Source organism: Acanthaster planci, unplaced genomic scaffold, assembly GCF_054643075.1.
Source record: "Acanthaster planci isolate LZ-2023a unplaced genomic scaffold, COTS_SCS Contig11, whole genome shotgun sequence".
In the NCBI taxonomy this organism is placed as follows: Eukaryota; Metazoa; Echinodermata; class Asteroidea; order Valvatida; family Acanthasteridae; genus Acanthaster; species Acanthaster planci.
Window position 1 is genome coordinate 93,139 of NW_028257635.1, and position 19,730 is coordinate 112,868.

Below are 19,730 nucleotides of genomic sequence, written 5' to 3' on the forward strand. Positions count from 1 at the left end.
CCTCAGCACCCCTAACCATAGTGGCCTCTGCTCACAGCACCACTTAAAAGTACCTTGCACATTCAAACGTGCAAGTGACAAAGCTTTCTCTGTAGCTTGGCCTAGATGCTGGAATTCACTCCCTCTCAATATTCATCATTGCAAATCCATCCATCAGTTTAAGTGTGAACTAAAATCATATCTGTTTTCTGATTAAGTGAACTTCATTTAGGTATTCCTCACCATGTTTTGTTTTCTTGCTTTCTGGAGTAGCGCATTCCAACCTTAGGAAAAACACGCTTTATAAATGCACTTTATTGTAACTGTATTATCATTAAAATGCTGTTGGAATGAGTCATGTGAGATTGTAAAGTGATAATTTTTTTTAACGACAGATGTTCATAATTTGGAGAATGATGTGCATACATGTACACATACATGTAGCCCTAAAACATGCACTTCACTGACCACTTTTAGTTGGACAACTATGCAAGTATTATATTGGTGGTTGTAGGTGTCTGCAACAAGTGGTTTTAAGTCTCACCGGAGTCATCCATGAAAAGCATTTCTGAGGCGAAAAATTGTACTAAGCATCTAGTACAGATTAATGTCAAGATTGGAAGAATACAAGAAATAACATTTGCAAAAACATCCCAAACAAGTGTGTGATACCCTTGAAGGAATTCATCACTGGTACACATGAACATGGAAACCTTGCCTTGGTGATTTTTGTCAATGTTAAATTCATGATGGTGAAAACAACAGGAGAAATAAACAACCTATTAAAGCAGTTATAAATAGAAAAAGGAAGAAGTTTTGAGAATTAAAACTTCCTAAATTTCTTTCTTCAAACAGATGATATGAGGTGGATACTGAAGAAACTGGGAGCTGATATGGTTGAACTTGACCAGATTGACAAGGCAACAATAATATTGAAGGATCAATCGCCATTCTCTTCTCTTCCAAAAGGTTTGATAAACGTCAACTGCTATCAGTGGTGACGCCACAAGGGGGGGTAGTATTTTCCCTTTGCCCACTTTGCCTCCCCCTTCATTTTTCTTACGTGTACCATTTTCTGGAAATGAATTTTCTGGCAGATAAGACTTGAAGCTACATGTATCGGAGCTGCCAACTCTTCCGCATTTTGCAGAAGACTTCCGTTTTTTTACAGTAATCTTCCATCATTCCGCAAAATGGATGCAATCTTCCAAATTCGAAGCTATCTGGCTAAAAAAAAAAGACAGACTGAGTAAAAAACCGTCATTGTAAAAATTTGTTGGTGATAGTCGTGTTGTGTACCTTCAAGTATGCGGCACAGAGCTTTGAAACAAATGGTATACATGTATGGGACTGTCCAACCCACCGTACGTACGCACTCCGTATTCAGCATGCAAATGCATAGGCAGTCACTTAATAGCTCCGTACATGTAGTTCAGCACTGTGCACAAGTACGCCCGGTGCCACGTTCGCAGTGAGATCACACTAATTGTGGTAATATGGGATGTACATTCTTTGGAATAAAAATTCCTAACATTTTTGCTATTTAAAACAAAAGCAAGACATTGAATAGTTTTTTGGAATTCAAAATACTTGTTTAGTTAATATTCTTTGTTTCTACGTCCCATTACAATTTTATTTCCGTAAAGTATTCAAGAAACGACGTAAAACTCAAAACAGAGAGATAAATCACCCCTTACAAAATAAATAGTACAGACCAAGTCCAGAATGTCTACATCGTGTTGACTGCTAGCTTTTAGGTTTCGCTGAGAATTAAGGACTTCTTCCTTTATATGACAAAACCACTCATCAACTTTTGCCACAAAACAAGACTTTGGGGCCCTCCTGAAGACCCGGGCGGCCAGCGCTCGATGTGATCCTTTTTTGGGCAATCACCGGTCGGTCGAGAAATGCATGCCGCGGGCCAGCGCGTGGTACAGTACGGTTGCACTTTTTATTAGGCCATATCATGCTTGCGCTTGCGGTCCATCCGGCAGCAATTCCTGGTCATTTCTCAACTTCAATTTTCCATTGTTGACCCTAAATGGTATGAAAAATGGTTATAACCTGTGTTTTTCTTATAGCTTTGTTGTGGAGCATGTTTTTGCTAATATTTGTATTCTGTTTAGGCTTTCATTTTAACTCGGCATGGTTTGGTTTTAAAGTTGCGAAGACTATGCAGTGCTGAAACTCGAATTCAGTGTGTAGAATTGCCAAAGTTTGTTTATTTGATGATGTGCTGTTTGACAAAATTTGACAATTTCTCAGTATCACCTGTCCCTGTCTGGGAATCATTGGAACAACCTACAAATTATTTGAAGTCAACACTTGATGTTTTCAGCACAGGCAGAAGATACTAACATAGGCCTAGGTTTTGTTCTAAGTTATTTCACCACAGGTAGGCCCGATAATGAAATTTTTAAATGCAGTTAATGGCTTATATATTTTTGAAAAAAACTGCCAACCAAAAAAACTAAGTGCAAAGGGGCCAGAAATTGCATCTAGAATGCAAAAATTTCCAGAGCCCTTAAGCAGGCCCCGGACCCCAGGCCGAAAGGCTTCACGCTTGGCACGCGCTTGTAGTAGTAGTATTTGCATGCCAAATGCCCCCCTATAATTTTACCCTGGCTAGAAACCTGCCATTGTGTATTATACTTTTGTACTTCGCAAGACATACAGGTTTACTTTATGTTCTCTAAACAAAATGGGGTTGGGTAGCCTTGGCCGTGGCCTTTTCAATTGTCCAGAAATGCTAAAATCCAGGATCATCCTGGTGCGTTGTCCCCAGAACCCCATGACCCGCTAGAGCTTTGCTGGCTCTGCTCGCTACGCTGTGCAGGAATCTTCTGCATTTATAGATTGCAATGTTGGCAGCTCTGCATGTACATGTATGCATAGTGGAAAGTACTACATTAGGCAAGGCTTGAAGTTACACCATGTACAAGAAGGAAAATTCTCCTCTATGAGGGTGAGGTTCTGAGAAGAACTGGTGGTGAACACTTGATGTGTTCAAGACTAATTGAATAAAACACTTGAGTTAAAATAACGTTGGTTTTGAATTTTCTGGTGGTGTTTGCCCCCTGAAGATACCCTATGACTTAAAAAAGAAAAACTAGAGGAATGTGGTTGTAATGTAAACAACCGTACAGCTGTTCCCAATTTTTTTTTATTGTCTTCAATGATGGTCAATCACTAACCAAAGTTTGAAATTGATTGCACTGAACGTAATTCTGAAAGTGGTCTGTGCAATAAAAGCAAACCTTTCACTCTTCATAAACTATGAACCCCATCAGCTGCAAAATTTATGCATGATGTATGATAATGTGGTAAAAAAATACAATTCAATTGGCTATGAAGTAGAGGTCACATGAGGTCAACCTATCAAATGTCATTTATAACACATTCCTGACTATGTACATATAAAATTTGAGTTCAATCGGTCCAATAGTTTACTAGTTATTAGACTGTAAAGAATGAATATTTATGACGTCATAACTGGAAAACAATAAAGTACAATTTGATAATAATGCATTATTAATATCTGTCCATAGACCTTTTGAATGTTTTAAATTTTCAACCCGATTGGAACTATAGTTCATGAGATATGATGATTTTTCTTTTAAAATACAACTTCCGGTCAAACCGTGAGTAAACGTCACATGAGGTCAAGGTGTCAATTTTCATCTATAACACATCCCTGACTATGTACATATGAAATTTGAGTTCAGTGGGTTCAATAGTTTACTAGTTATTAGACTGTAAAGAATTGATATTGATGACGTTATAACTGGCAAACAATAAAGTACAATTTCATAATAACGCATTGTAAATATCTGTCCATAGACCTTTTGAATACTGTACATTATCAACCCAATCGAAACTGTAGTTTATGAGATATGACGATTTTTCTTTTAAATTACAACTTCCGGTAAAACCGGAAGTAGAGGTCACATGAGGTCAAGGTGTCAAATTTCATCTATAACACATCCCTGACTGTATACATACAAAATTTGAAATCAATCGGTTCAGTAGTTCAACAGTTATTAGAGTTTAAAGAATGAACTTTTGAATTGAGGTCACGTGACCCCTGATGACGTCACGATTACAAAAAGTTTCAGCATACATCTTCAGATGATGGTTAAAGAGTATGCGAAGTTTGAAATTGATCGGATGTAAAATAATTGCCAAAATGCCTTGTAGAATGAAAAAGTGGAAAAAGAAAAAGGATAAAAAGGGGAAAAAAACTTTTAGAAAAGCAAGAGCTGTTCTCAATTGGAATTGGGATCAGCTAAACCCCGAAAAATTCCTTTGGCAAATGGTTGGCACGATGCCTCACAAGTTATGATGTGTGAGGTCTTGTAACTCGAGTTACGACGTGCCGCAATGCTTCCTAAACTCAGATGCTGAATCCACTGAGTTGAGTTCAGCCTGAGATGAGAGGCTGTTGTGTGAAATATGTAAATCATCTTAAATAAGTTTTCATTTTCCAAGAAACATTGCTGCCAGCGTGTCATCAAAATGGAAAATAGTGCCTTTGATTTCTTTGCAGATGTGAAGAAAGTAGTCAGACACAATACAGTCATATCAGCTTTCTGGTTGATAGATTCATTGTCGCACTACAAAAAGGAACCACTAGATACCTATGAAATAATTGAAGGTAAGTTGATGAAATGTTTCTATTTCCCTTAGAATGAGATATAAATATTTCAGTAATTACTTGGTTCTGAACATGAATTGACATTAATCATGCAAAAGAAACCGTTTGTGTTTTGAGGGCTTTACAAAATTTTCAGAATGTGCCTCCATGTGCCACAAGAAACTGAAGTCTACTTCACTCAACTTATCTGTAGAGCAGTCTACATATGCATAATTTTTTAGACCCACAGGTATTTTTGCCAAGAGTTTTGACACAAGAGCCCTCTCTGTGTTGTACTCATAGTGCCCCACGGTGTGCATGCCTCGTGAGCATCCTGTTTTCTCTTAGGGGCAGGTTGGGTTGGATATGTATAAAATAAGCTTCGTATTTCGCGATGCTTTTCTGCCTGTTTTTGCTGAAAATAATTTCAAGTAAGAGAATTGCTTGTAAAAAAAATTATGTAGAGTTGTCCTCATCTCCATGTTCTTCTATGTCATCATTTGGATAAATGGAAGGTTTTGGGGAGAACTGGTCTGTCAATAACTGGTGAGAGCGGCTCTCTTCCAGGACAGACCAAGTTCCCGGGAGACTCAGTTGGGCCAATGGTGGCTCATCTACAGTCTATGTAACAGCACCCGCAACCACTGCCGGCTGTGGGAGTTGGCAGTTCTGCCGGCTGGTCAGGGTCACCTCGGTCTCCTTCGCTGCCCGATCCTGAAGGAACACCCATTTTGCTCCCCCTTGCAAGGTTGCCTATATGGGCCCAAAACAGAATTCCTGTGCCAGGGGTAAGCCTAATGAGGATGCTTAGGCCAAGCATGGTTCGAAATCTATCACCACGGCTCTCAGTGTACCCTCCCCAAAATCAGGTCAGCCCGAGCCACCCATGTCTGCCCGGCGTAGTGCTGAGCACCAATGACAGCTGGGACGGACTATTGGGCAGGCTGCTGGACAGTTCAGCGCTGCCCACAGGGCGTAAGACGGACCTGCCAACCAGTACGATTTTATCGTATTTATTCCAAGTTTTAAAATGTTTAGAAAAAAACTGGATTAGTACAGTTTAGAAAAACTGGATTTCTGAAATTTTGGGGCAAAAGAAAATTGGCTCTTTATAAATTTTCAAAAACTGAACAAACGAATTGTCCATTTATTACTAGCCTTGCTCCGCAATTCTTACATGTTTGTTACCTGGGCTCCATCTGACGCTTCAGCTTCTCACACATGTCGCATAAATGAAAGTGTATGGGAATTTGACTCAGGCTACCAGTGATAGCATGGGCCATGTGTAATCCAGTGCAGCTAGCCAGTGCCATCACTGTGTATTCACTTGTTCCCACCACTGTGATTGAGTCAATGTTGTTGTTTTTTTGCAAAATATTTGGCCATGGCACATGGTTTTGTTGCATGTCCGCTACACGCATACCGCACAATGCTTACTCTGATACAACAGAGGAACTGTGAGGTGTGTGCGGCACGATTAACGGCCAGTGCCGACAGTGCGGCTGTGGAGATTGGTGCCCATTGCTTTGGATCAGCGTTATGAATCGCGAATGTTGAGCATGTGGCTGCGTGGATGATCTTCACAAATTTTTCAATTATCAAAGTTTACTTTTGAGAATTATGAATAATTGTTTTGTTGGTGAGGAAAAATTATCCTGACCGACTGACCATATTGTATGTTTCTTTACCATGTTTACAGAGTCTATGACAGTGAAAACAAGTTTTCATCAAAGTCAGAAATGCAGTTACAGATTTATTTCCATTTACTTAGTTTCATGTAGGCCTACCTTTATAGAATGAGTGACGAGGATTCAATGAAGTTGCCAATTATTGGCTTTTTTTGCAATCGAAAAAGACGTTCTGGAGCCAACAGGAGAACAGTGGAAATTCCTGCCTATGCACCAGATAGGAGATTGTGCATAGTTACCTACCTGAAAGAGTATCTGAAGCGAACAGAGATAGGCAAGGCAAGGCGTATGATCACATACAAGAAACCATACCAGCCAATTTCTAGAGATACTTTATCCATGTGGACAAGGCTGGTGTTGGAAATTGCAGGAGTAGATACAAAAGTATTTACTTCGCACTGAATAGGTCTGCAGTAGTAAGTACAGTATGCAAGAACATGCCAGTGCAGGCTAGTTTGGCATGGTCAGTGCTCCAGCGGTCTTCACCCGTATGATACATTCTTTGCTAGAGGGTGTTGACAATGTGGTGAATTACATAGATGATTGTTTGATATTTTCAAACACATTTGAAAACCACTTGAAGGATGTAAAGGCAGTTTTAGAACGCTTATGTGAAGTTGGTTAAGTGTCAGGCCAAGTAAATGCTTTATCGCATACACTTCACTGGAAATTTTAGGCCATGTTGTCGGAGAGGGGGTGTTGAAGCCAATGTCCGCCAGACTTGAGGCAATCACGAAAGCTCAGAGACCAAAAACCAAAAAAAAAGTACGGTCATTTCTGGGTTTGGTTGGATATTACTCCAGATTTATTCCAAATCTCTCTGCAGTTGCAGCCCCAATATCTGACTTGGTAAAGAAGGGCAAGTCTAATCAAGTAGAATGGAGTGAAGCACAATAACATGCTTTTGTAATACTTAAGTCAAGATTGGTAACATCACCAATTTTGCTTTTGCCTAATCCTGAGTTGACCTATATTGAGGACTGACGCTTCTGCTAAGGGAATTGGGGCAGTGTTGATGCAAGAAAGTGACGGGCAAAATGGTCCAGTACTTAGTGAGAGACAGTGGGGAGTTAGGGTTAAAGAAGATTGTCCTTGAACTTGAATATTCCCCGTAATCCCATCTTCTTTATGGCCCTTTGTGTCTATCTTTCTCTCTCTGAGGAAACCTTCAGTTGTTTGACATCATGTTCCTCTTTATGGCAGCACAATATAATTATGGCGACTCAGTTTGGACTGAAAAATCGCACAGGAAACACATAGCAACAACTGACTTTCCTCAACTAAGTTGTGTTGTACCACGGCAGTACTACAACTAGTATCTCTCAATACTTTTACTATGTGATCTCCAACAATTCCTTGGACCATTGGCATTTTCCCTTCAAATGAACATGCTGCACTTACAATAGGAAGTTCACCTCCACATGCTTATTTAACATATTCATATGGATTAACGTGTACACATGCACCTAATGGTTGACTTACGGTACCTCCATCATCTGCCTTGAAATTAAAGGCTAGAAACACCGAACTCACACTTGCTAGGATTGACAACGACACCATATTCGCGAAGGCGGTCAAAAAGTAGCTTTAGATGTTGCTCATGTTGTTCTGCATCATCACTCGCTATCAGCAAATCATCGATATATGCGTAAACGAAGTCAAGACCATGCAAGACTTGGTCGATGAATCTCTGGAAAGTTTGGGCTGCATTCCTTAAACCAAAGGGCATCCGAATATATTCAAAGAGGCCAAAAGGTGTCATGATGGCTATTTTAGGAATGTCTTCCGGTGCAATAGGTATTTGATGGTAAGCTTTAACTAGATCAATTTTGCTAAAGATAGTCTTACCATGTAAATTCGTCGAAAAATCATGGATATGCGGAATAGGGTATCTATCAGGTACTGTGATATTGTTTAAGGCACGATAATCGCCACAAGGCCTCCAATCACCTGATTTTTTGGGCGCCATGTGCAATGGTGAAGACCACTGACTATCTGATGGGCGAATAATTCCTAATTCCAACATATGGTCAAATTCGGCTTTTGCAGCTGGCAATTTATTTGCTGCTAGTCGTCTAGGTCGAGCATTGACTGGTTGTCCAGTAGTTTTTATTTGATGAGTGGCGTTGTGCTTGATAGAACTTTCCTTATAATTTGGCCTAGTTATTTCTGGATATTGACTGAGCAAGGAAGTGTAAGCATTGTCACTGTTGGGCATAGCGAATACTGGGCCTGGTGAGTTTACAGACGTTACATTGCCGTTAACAGTGAGATTAGTCTGTGAATCAATCAATCAGAGGTTTTTAACATCTACAACTAGAGAAAAATGTCTAAGAAAATCAGTGCCAATAATCGGCACAGGTACAGCGGCGATAATGAAAATCCATTTCAAATCGCGCCTTAATCCGAAATTCAGTGTCATAGATCTCTCTCCGTAAGTGGTGATGAGGGTCTTATTAACCGCTTGTAATGTATACGAACTACTGTTGCGCTTATCACTATTGGCTGGTGGAATAACACTAACTTCAGCGCCAGTATCAACAAGAAATCTGGTACCAGTAATTTTGTCTGTAACATAGGATAGACGACTTTTTGTTTTGCCAGTCGAACTCGCCGTCCCTAGTTGCTGGCTTTCTAGTTTTCCTGATTTTCGGCCTTAGATTTAGTCTCAGAATAAGAACAAGGTTTGACACATTTGGTTGCTTTGTCCCCAAATCGCCAATGGTACCAGCAATCGGAACCAGCACGCGGTACGCTTTTGGACTTGGAAGGACTTCTGCGGTCATCGATACTCTTATTTTTAGTGCGCTCTCTACTACGCCCCCGGCTAAAGTCACGTTTGCCTTTACTTGTACCTTTCACGACCAGTTCATGAACAAGAGTCGTTAACTCACTAACCTGACTTTGCAGTTCATCTATGCTAGTGATTTAGATGAAGAGACTGCGTTTACTGTTGTAGAAGTTACTACAGTGGGCGGAGATGCAACTTCCAAAATTTTATCGGCAATAATTGCCAACTGCTTTAGGTCCACGGTATCACTAGAGGATGCCAAAATGAGTTGCACATTTTGTGGCAACCGTTGGAGAAATAATTGTCTTAAGATTCTTTCTTCAAGAGTATTTTCTCCTAGTAGTTGCTTCATACGGCGAAGAAGCTGTGATGGCTTTCTATCACCAAGTTCCTCGGAGATTAACAGTTGATGGAGCCGTTTTTGCTCTGACTCTGATGTTCTTTTAATTAGTTCCATTTTCAATTTGTCGTACTGATCAACTGTTGTCAACAGGTCCCTAACCTCTTGAGCAATCTGCGGTTGAAGTGAGGACACAATATAAGCAAATTTTGTTGCTTGACTTGTAATTTGGCGAGTTTGGAATTGCACCTCTACTTGTGCAAACCATATGGTAGGGTCATGAGGCCAAAAGGGTGGCAATTTAAGACTCACCGCAGGTAAGGGTGCAACTACCTCGGGTGGTGTGGCCATCATGCCAACAAACAGGATAATATATACAAAGTATTTACAAACTGTGGAAGATTTCTCTAATTCTTTATACTGAAGAATTACTTCTAAGTTGGCGGTCATAAGCAAAGGATCTACACATTTCAATGAACCAACGCTGTTTTAGTTTCGAGTCACCATGTAGACCGTCGTACAGATGAGCAAAATGATTTCTTACAACTCTTGTGGTTTTGCCACGACGAGTTCTCTTTGCAGTCTTCCGAACAGAATTATGCCAAGACAGTGTTCGTAAAGTATCTCTGTGCTGTTCGACCAGATTGTGTTTAATTATTCGATTATTTATATCATCTAAGATTGCGTCAGCTTTGCGTTGAAAGGTTTGAAGCTCAGTTTCAGAAAGAATTGGAATTAAGAGTTTCTTGCTTGACTGAAACTTTGCAAACGAAATGGGTGGAATGGTTGCGAACGCGACGTGGGTTTCAGGCCGTGCAGTTAAAATTGCCTCCTTAAAAGTAAGCAGCTCTGAAAACAAACTCTCGGCACTATGATGTGATGGTTTGAGTACACGATTCTCACGGTTTTCGTCATAAACAAAAGTTGTAAGGTCATTTATTCCCGCGGCTATTTGTATGATGACCTGGTCCTCTTGAGGGTAAGTATGAAGCTTACGAATGACTGGGCCAGTAAGGTTGTAAATTTTAGCACCGCGGTAAGTGACAAAATCAACTGGAAATTTAAAATCAGTCGGTATAGAATACTTGTTAAAGTTATGTCCACGCGAATCTGCCGCAAACAAGCAATGAATCATTACTAGTTATACTGAATTAAAGAAAGATCTATCTATTAACACGGTTATTAACTTTTTATATGGACGAAATGGGAATAAACGTACACGTATTCAAACGTCAGGGTCACCAGTTTTAGAGGTTTGGTCTCTAATTTAATAAAGATAGAAATAATTATCCCTAAAGGGAAAACTTGAGTCTCGGTCTTCTCCGGCCGCTTCTTGACTCGACGAAATAGTGAAGATTTAATATGTACAGTAATGAATACTAGGGAAATGTGTCCTTCCGCGGGAACAGTCACCGTAAGGAGAAAACACTGCCTAATCAGATCCTATCCCCGCATCTGGACACAAGTTGAACTAAGAAAATGGCTGCTAGATGAAGTAGTGGACCAGTGACTTGTAGAAGCTCGGCTGCACAGCGAAGGAGTGTGTGTGTGTGGTGCATTCTGCATGCACTAAGCTTTTATAATACTTTGCTGGAATGAAGAGCCCTACCCTGTCCATTGAATTCAATTATAAAAGCCGCAGGTCTGAACAAAAAGGGGGATTAACCGACCTCTAAAAAAAAAGCTAGGGCAGGACTGCAGCGCTAAAGCTGTTCAGGAATTCACTACACATGTACTTTGCTCGCTAACCTTTATTGCAGTAGCTTTATCTTTATGAGATGTAGGCCTACCTGACGATTTATACCTATTTCTGCAGAATCTTGCAATGCGTCCTTTTCCTCCACAAACGAAGCATCTTGGTGTACCGTCTATGGTAGTCCTAGGATCTACAGGTGCATTAGAGTTGGTACTCTTTGTTTCTAGCTGCAGTTTTCGGTAACCTGTCTTTTGTCTTTCAAGAACACCACCAAATGTACTCTGATGGGCTAAGGCATACTGATTTGCATATGTAGTCATCTCTCCTACACTCTTTTGCTTTCTTTCCCTTAAGAAGACTACTGAGTCTTTCAGACAAATTAACACCATCTGCTCAGTTACTACCAAATCTTTCAAGGTTTTGTAATCTTTCACCTCGCCTAACTCGGTCTATCTATTGACATACCCAGCCATGCCTTTAGCAAACTAACTATAGGTCTCCCCATCTTCCTTTTCAGCTGTCCTAAATTTAAGGCAAAACCCTTCCTCAGTATAATCATGCCGGTGAAGAAGTGCTTTCTTTAACCATTACTTTTGATTGTCACTAGCCTTATCTGGAGGTAATCAGGAGTACAGCTCTAAAGCTCTGCCAGTCAGTAACATACTAAGAATTGTTGCCTATTGCTGTTCATGCCAGTCAACAGTCTTGGCAAACCTTTCAAAACGCTTAATGTATGCATCTAAATCATCCTTTCAATCATGAAATGGAGGGAGTTTAGGTTTACTAATATTCTTAGAAATGTTGACCTGTGCTTCATGGTATATTTTACAGTGTGTGAAATAGCTAAAAAAACCTACCTACCTACCTACCTACCCAACCACCCACCCACCCACCCAGCCAAAATCAGGAAAATCAACTCAAAATGTCCACAAGTGAGTGTTTTTGTGATTTTGAGATTTTTTGAAATTCATGATGCTACACATGTTTAAAATGTTCTGTAGAACTTTTAAAAATGAGATTCTTATAGCGAAGTACTTCTTGAACACTCTTCGAGAGGTGCACACTCCTGGCTTACAGACCTTCAAATGTGATTATCTCTTTTTAAATGTTTTGGACGGTCCTATTTCAAATCTTCGTAGCTTTGCCATGGAATATCTAATTTCAAAAATGAAATTAGCATTGTAAAGTGCAAGGTCTATATTTTATTACTGTTTCAAATATTGACCTCTTTTTGCCCAATTCTGTCTTGTTTTGGCATGCTGTGTCACAAATGCTTTGTGATGCTATAGATCGATACAGAACTGTGCACTTGGATCATAATTTATCACCAAAACGTTAATCACCAAAATGATGACCAGTGACAGGAGACATAGGCGCGCACACTGGTGGTGCACTTTGAGCACGCGGAGTCACGACTGTGATTGACCAAGCAGGAACTACTGTATCGGTCTATTGTAGAAGGGAAAATGTTCTAGTATAATTTAATTTATTACTTGAACATTATACATTTACTTTATACAGGGAATGTACTTTATACCGGGAATGTGACAAAGCACGATAAAAGTTTCTTGGGGGATAATGGGTCTTCTGACATGTGTACAATAACTGAATACTCATAACATGACGCAAAAAATTGGCATGTATGCACTTTACACTGGATGTAAAAAGAAGTAAATTAAATGTTTCAAAATGATTGGCCTTGTGCCCCTTTGAGCTGGCCTTAGTGCCCTGTGGAATTTTGATGAGGACAAGGCAAAAGTGGCCTGCCCCTTTTTTCCCCAAGGTCCAGGCCTGTGTATACTCTTCGAGGACAACTATTGTGTTTTCCTTTGAACATACAGGTACAGTAGTAAACTGCACCTTGGCTATAATACCCTTTTTTTGTTCAAACTGGATATAGATATAAAAACCTTATGAAAGTGCATGCCTGGGAGTGATATCATAATATTGTCATGTCATGTAACATGAATTTAAAAAAAGGTCAAGTTTTGAAATTGATCATATTGAAACTTGGAAAAGCCTTGAATTCTGTTCAAACAGATGTAAGCCTCTAGTTTCATGTGTTTTTATGTACTCAGATGAAAGCGACATTAGTGATGGTGACGCTGATAACACATACTATCCTTCAACAGAATGTGTTGACGAGTCAGGTAAAGTGCATGCTTATATTACTAAATGAAACATTTTCTGCAAAAACTCATGAAGTGGCAAGCTGGTTGTGAAACAACAGTTTAGCTATTTTCAGATGACTGATTTGTTTCATTTATATTTTGTATTGAATCAGACATTGACAGCAGTGATGACAGTCCTGCACTGGAAGCTGTTGGCATTTCAGGTAAGTTTCATGCCCATTGTGATAAAACAACTGAAAATGACAATATTACGTATCCAGAAATGGTTGGAATTGACCACTACTCTGACCAAGTGGAGCCAAGGCAAAGGGGAGCCAAGGAGAATCAGGGGTCGATTTCACAAAGCGCTAAGACTCGTCTTAGGAAGGGTAGCTCATCTTAAAGTTACAATTCAACCTAGAATTGATTTCACAAAACATGAGATGCATTCAGCACATCCATAGCAACTCATTGTAACTTAAGATAGGTTTGAGGGTCGTCCTTATCTCACTGATGCGCATGCTAACTTTCTCAAACGGGCTGACTGCAGAATGAACGCCTTCTTAAACAACTTTTAACTGAATGTCTGGAAAAAAAAAACATGTAACCTTAAACAAAGAGCACCAGACACATGCCAGATAGCTTTTGTAAAAAAAATTGTCATGGCTGCACCGATTAGTTGACCATGGACAAAATTTCCAACGCAGGTTTGATAGAATCTTGCGAAGAACAACCTTTATTACTTATAATCATGACTGTTAGTTCTGAATATGTGTGAAGAATGTGGCCAGAAAATGCTTCAGATTGCACCACAGAACATCTAAAAAGGGCCCTGGATACCACGCCGTGAGGGCTTCATGCTTGAAAATGTGCCCTTAAACAGATTTCCCAATGTTGGCAGCACTGGTTTGGCGAATCATCTGATAGAAAATGTTCAAATCAAATCAATTTTTTTTTCACATTGACATACAAAATATTCTTTGACGTTATAATTACAATCATAATTACATGTAAATGATGCCAACATAAAGAAAAAAGGTTAAGCAGAGCTTTTGTTCCGTTCCCTGAAAATATACAAATTACGAAACAACTACACACAGACAAGGACAGGACAGAACAGAACAGAACAGGAGCTAAGTAAGACCCGGTAACATAGTTAAGTAATGATGAACAAATTAAAAAGCACTCTCTTAAATATTCGTACCAATAGTTGATTGTTTCAATTTTTCTGGAAAATGAAGCCACAGTAGTACACTCTTTTAACCCAACACTAATTTGTTCCAATATATGACATCACATTGAAATGGGCTACTTTTAAAATATAAAGTTCTTTTATTTTTCAAAATTAGGTTACCTTTCGATGAACTACATGTTTCGTACGATTGAACAGTAGAAGTAAACGAAAAAGATGATTAAAAATTTGGGGGAGCATGTTGTGAAAATATTTGAACATAAATATACCCAGTTGATGATAGTAGAGATCATGCAGTTTGAGAATATTAAATTTGACAAATGAAGGAGTGGTATGATCAAGGTAACCTGCATTGAACGGCCTTCTTCTATAACATAAACAGTTTGTTCAAACCATGTGCAGTTGAAGATCCCCCAAATGAAAGTAAACCATATTTGAAATATTAAAGAATAAAAGAATTGTACAATGTTTGAAGAGTATTATCAGGTACAAATTTCTTCAGACGATTCCTTATCCCAACATGTTTAGAAGTTTTACTACATAAAATATCAATGTGGTGATTCCAAGTAAAATTTTCATCTATGAAAACTCCAAGAAATTTAGTGGTCTTGACCTGATTGAGTGGAGTACCATCAAAGTTGAGAGAAACAGTGGCTTAATATTTACGTTGGCATGGACAAAAAATGATATAATTAGTCGTAAGCAATTTAATTGATAATTTGTTCAAAATAAGCCATCTACTGATTTTTACAATTTCAACAATAGTACATGTATGTTCATTACACGTTGCAAGTTATAAATGCTGCCCGCCTAAAGGGGCCATGAATGGATATTTATGCATCCCCCTTTCTGATTTTAAGTTGATATGAATAGAAATTCATTTGACCACTTTTTATATTTTATGGAGATATGAATGGATATAAAAAATGCCTTCCTCCTTTTTTGGGGGGGGCCGGGGGGGGTTTAGGAGTTGTGGATAGCTCAAAGTATCAGTGTTGTAGTCGAGACCAATACAAGACCGACACAAGACCAGCGAGACCATCACGAGACCAGCAGGCTCAAGTCAAGTCACAATCTATTCAAATGAACTGCAACAATTTCATTCCATTTTCATTGTTGTGCTTGTTGTTTGTGAATGGTCTTCTGACCGGTCTTGTGTTGGTTTTGTGACTGGTCTTGTGTCCGATCTTGTGATGGTCTCGACTACAACCCTGCTAAGTATGGTACATTTTGCCGCGTTTGAAAAATATTTTAGGAGCCCTGCATGGATCAGAACCATGGGGTGCCTATTTTCAGAATTAAGAAGGCTGTGAATAGTATACACATATGGACTGGCAATGAGGTCAGTAGCGCACGTCTATGCAACCCAGAGGGATTGGCTGAGGGAAATAAGACCCTCTTCTGGTCAGTCACAGGCCCGAGGGGTGCATAGATGTGCACTATTGACCAAATTATGGCAGTCCTTATGTGTTTTACAACACATCTCACTCCAAAAGAGCCGATTGTTGTGTCTACTGTTTCGAAGTACGACTTCAGAACGTTCACAGAGTAGTTAATTACCTGTTTTGTCCTTTGCGAGTCCTTGCCAAGAATTATCTCTTCAATTTCTTCCTCAGTTAGAAGGGTAAATCGAGGGTAATTCGTTTCATCATTTTCCCATACGTCCGTCGCCATGTTGAGCCAGCTGGGTAAATGATAATGGCAACCGCTAGAGGGCGCGCTTGCACTATCGATCCATTTTGACGTCGTCCAGGGATCATAACACTTTTTTATGTCATCTCGGGCGATACCCCATGTTAATGACTCACACGTGACAGCGTTTTAGCCAATCGGAACAAAGAAAAAGCAAGAGGTGTGTTCTAAAAATACATAGGACCCCTGTTTGATATTCAAGGTCCTGTGGCAAAGTCCTGGCCCAGTCTTTCAAAAGCCCAGCCATGCCCAGACCTTTAAGATTTGGATCTTGCTATTGTGAACCCTATGGTGAACTCCTATTGTGAGACCTTCTTGGAGTTTTTCATGGAGAATCATGCCTTTTTGGTCAGAATATGAGCAATTGCTTTGAAATCTTGAAGTGGCATTGTGAACAGAGGTCATGCTGCAACCAGCCTTATCACTAATTTGACGATCAGAGTAGCCCACATGATGGAGGATTCTTTGAACCTGACTAACATGTAGACTTGCTTTTTTACCCATGATACAGTAAAGCCAAATTGCCATACACGACCTATCTTGGCAGAAACTTTCATTCAAATGACGAATACCACTTTATTCATGTTACAGACTCTGTAGTAAACATGTTTTGCAATCATTTGATCTGACAAAGCAATACAGGTCCGTAGATAGAAATATCCATAAAATTCCAACTGGTCTCAAACTTTCAACCTTTTAAAAATATTGGGGGTTGTAAATGGATGTATTAAAACACATTTAACTGCCCCTTTTTTAAATATCAGTGCGTCCTCAATAGAAATACACTAGACAGCTGATTTCAGAATTTGGAGGGCAAGGGCATGAACAAAATTAAATATAACCCCTCCCCCTCTCAGAATGTAGGTGCTCTTGAATAAAAAAACGTGATGTCCCCCCTTCCGTTTTTTCAAAATTTAGGGGGTCATGAATTCATCAATTCGGAGCAGGCAAGCGGGTTGGAGCAGGAGAGGGAGTTGGAGCAGGAGAGGGAGTTGGAGCAGGCGAAGGGGCCACAGCAGCTGAGGAAGTCAAAGCAGGCGAGGGAGTCAAAGCAGGCGAGGGAGTCAAAGCAGGCGAGGGAGTCAAAGCAGGCAAGGAAGTCGCAGCAGGAGAGTGAGTCGGAGCAGGAGAGTGAGTCGGAGCAGGAGAGGGAGTTGGAGCAGGCGAAAGGGTCGCGGCAGCTGAGGAAGTCAAAGCAGGCGAGGGAGTCAAAGCAGGCAAGGAAGTCGCAGCAGGAGAGTGAGTCGGAGCAGGAGAGTGAGTCGGAGCAGGAGAGGGAGTTGGAGCAGGCGAAAGGGTCGCGGCAGCTGAGGAAGTCAAAGCAGGCGAGGGAGTCAAAGCAGGCAAGGAAGTCGCAGCAGGAGAGTGAGTCGGAGCAGGAGAGTGAGTCGGAGCAGGAGAGGGAGTTGGAGCAGGCGAAAGGGTCGCGGCAGCTGAGGAAGTCAAAGCAGGCGAGGGAGTCAAAGCAGGCGAGGGAGTCAGAGCAGGCAAGGGAGTCGGTGCAGGCAAAGCTCTCGAGGCAGTCAAGGAACACCAGCCAGCTCAGAAAACATGGTAAGTCCCAACCTTGTGTAAAATTTCTTTTGTGCTTGTTTCATGTCTTGTTGCAATGAGTTTCAACACAGTGAAAATACAATTTTCCCTTTTAATTACCTGGATTTGGTTTAACTGCAATTTAAGCCCATTTTCACAGTGTTAAGTTGGCCAGGTTCACCTCAAAAAGTTAACTGCAGTTTTACAGGTTTTTTTCCTTAGTCAACTGGTAGGCCAGCAATTCAACAGGCTTGCTTTACCACTGACTAAACAAGCTGAAAGGGAAATGCAGGAGAAAATAAGGAGTAAATCTGAAAATTAAACATGCACATGTATGAGGTGACCCAAACAGTAGAAGGCTCCAAATGTATGGTCGTGGAATAAATTTCTTGAAACAAAATATCATTTCAAGCAGAAGGATGGACTTTTACTACACTGTCAATTTGTAATTGTCCACTATGGTTTGATATGAATTAACAGCCAGTCTCAATACCGGTTGATGGGATTGGATGGGATTGCGGGGAGTACGTATTAGCACTTACAGGGTTCCCCCAATTCCTGGGTGTTGCTCTGTCAACTCTGCTACGAGTGGGGGTAGGACTCAGTTGCAAGGCACATAACATCTGAATATCAGATCATCCCCATGTACATACAGTCTGTCCCAAAAAATGCAGCAAGCAGAAATGGGCCCTGTGTCCTTGAAATATTGCATATTGGTTCCTGGTGCCTATGTGATGCTAAACCTGGGAGATTCAGCTTTCAAAAGCCATTTATTCCACCTTTTTTTTGCTCCTGTGAAACCAGAAATATGGCCCATTTAACACAAATAATCAAAAGTCTGTTTGTGCTACTTTCAACATTCTTACATTGTTAGGCCGAATAATGACATGACAAGCGAAAGAGCTGTCAACTTACGGTATTTATGTTCAACGGGCCATATCTCTGGTTTACAGGAGCAAAAAAATGAAATAAATAGCATTTGAAAGCTGAATATCCCAGGTTTAACATTATAAGTATCAGGAACCAATATGCAATATTTCAAGGACACAGGGCCCGTTTCTGTTTGCTGCATTATAACTCCTCACAAGGCAGTGGAGGCAACCTGGTAACAGGACTCTGCTCAGCCATTGTGTCTTCAGGCTTTATACCGGTAGTTCTGTTGATATTTTTGAAGACAGTTAATAGGAATCATCATGTTATTCACTTTCTTTCATATAGTATTTCCACTCCATTTCCCCCAAACTTTGTTTCCTAAGTAAATTCAGTTCAGACACTATCTTGCAGATGTTAACTGGTTATTTCCATATGTTGTTTGGAAATTTTAAATAAATACACAAATATAAATTGAAACCTAAAAAAGCACTTATTTTCTCCCAAAATATGATCCTCTGCTTTACGGTGCGGTGGATGAAACCGTTAATGTGTCGTATTGTAACAAATTATTTGACCACTTTTATAGCTGCCAACCATTACAAATTATTTGTAATTATTACGAATTTTTTGTTGAATTACGTAAATACGAATTGTCGCCAAGAAATTACGAATTTCTGGTGCCCATTCTAAACTGCAGAATTGACTTCAGCGCCCGTTCTAAAAATCCACTAAAAATCTAAAAAAGACCCCCACTGAGGATGCGCCTACGGTAGTTTTACTAAGTGGAGCACTGTACTACGTTACCCATCCGTACTAGCACTCCACCGAACACCGTTGAATTTTCCACAGAATAACAAAATATAAAAAAGCCCCCCCCCCAAAAAAAAACAGGTTCAGAAAACACAAATGAGAAAGAAAATTGGCCCCGATGGATCATTGGCTTCCTAACATTCCCTCAGACCACTTACATTTTTCACACGAGTTTGCTAAAAAAAAAAAATTAAAAATATATGTGTGCCGTCGCCGACCTGCTGATTCTCACCTAGCGAATTTGTGGTTGGTGTTAATCCCTAGACTTGGAGATAAGTCAGTAATCGTTGCATGCTTCAGCGGTTACTGGCTCCATGCGCTGCAGTGCACGACTATATAACGACTTGAAATCAAGTCTATTTTACCCCCGCAATGTGCACGCCTGCCATCAA

General features: G+C 40.1%; 2 protein-coding genes across 10 annotated transcripts in view; one reads left to right on the forward strand and one right to left on the reverse strand.

Annotated features, from left to right (window-relative positions):
• The window catches only part of LOC110990123 (uncharacterized), a 184,459-nt gene that overhangs the window by 62,817 nt on the left and 101,912 nt on the right, over nucleotides 1-19,730 (forward strand). For all 9 annotated transcript variants that reach the window (XM_087131747.1, XM_087131746.1, XM_087131751.1 and 6 more), the window contains 5 exons: nucleotides 835-948; nucleotides 4,526-4,633; nucleotides 13,206-13,277; nucleotides 13,412-13,462; nucleotides 17,041-17,676. In XM_087131747.1, the coding sequence (XP_086987873.1) occupies nucleotides 835-948; nucleotides 4,526-4,633; nucleotides 13,206-13,277; nucleotides 13,412-13,462; nucleotides 17,041-17,676 (981 nt within the window). The remainder of the gene's footprint in view (nucleotides 1-834; nucleotides 949-4,525; nucleotides 4,634-13,205; nucleotides 13,278-13,411; nucleotides 13,463-17,040; nucleotides 17,677-19,730) is intronic.
• LOC110985394 (uncharacterized) lies at nucleotides 8,752-9,782 on the reverse strand. The gene has a single exon (XM_022246384.2). The coding sequence runs from the start codon at nucleotides 9,780-9,782 to the stop codon at nucleotides 9,216-9,218; it is 567 nt and encodes a 188-aa protein (XP_022102076.2). The 3' UTR covers nucleotides 8,752-9,215.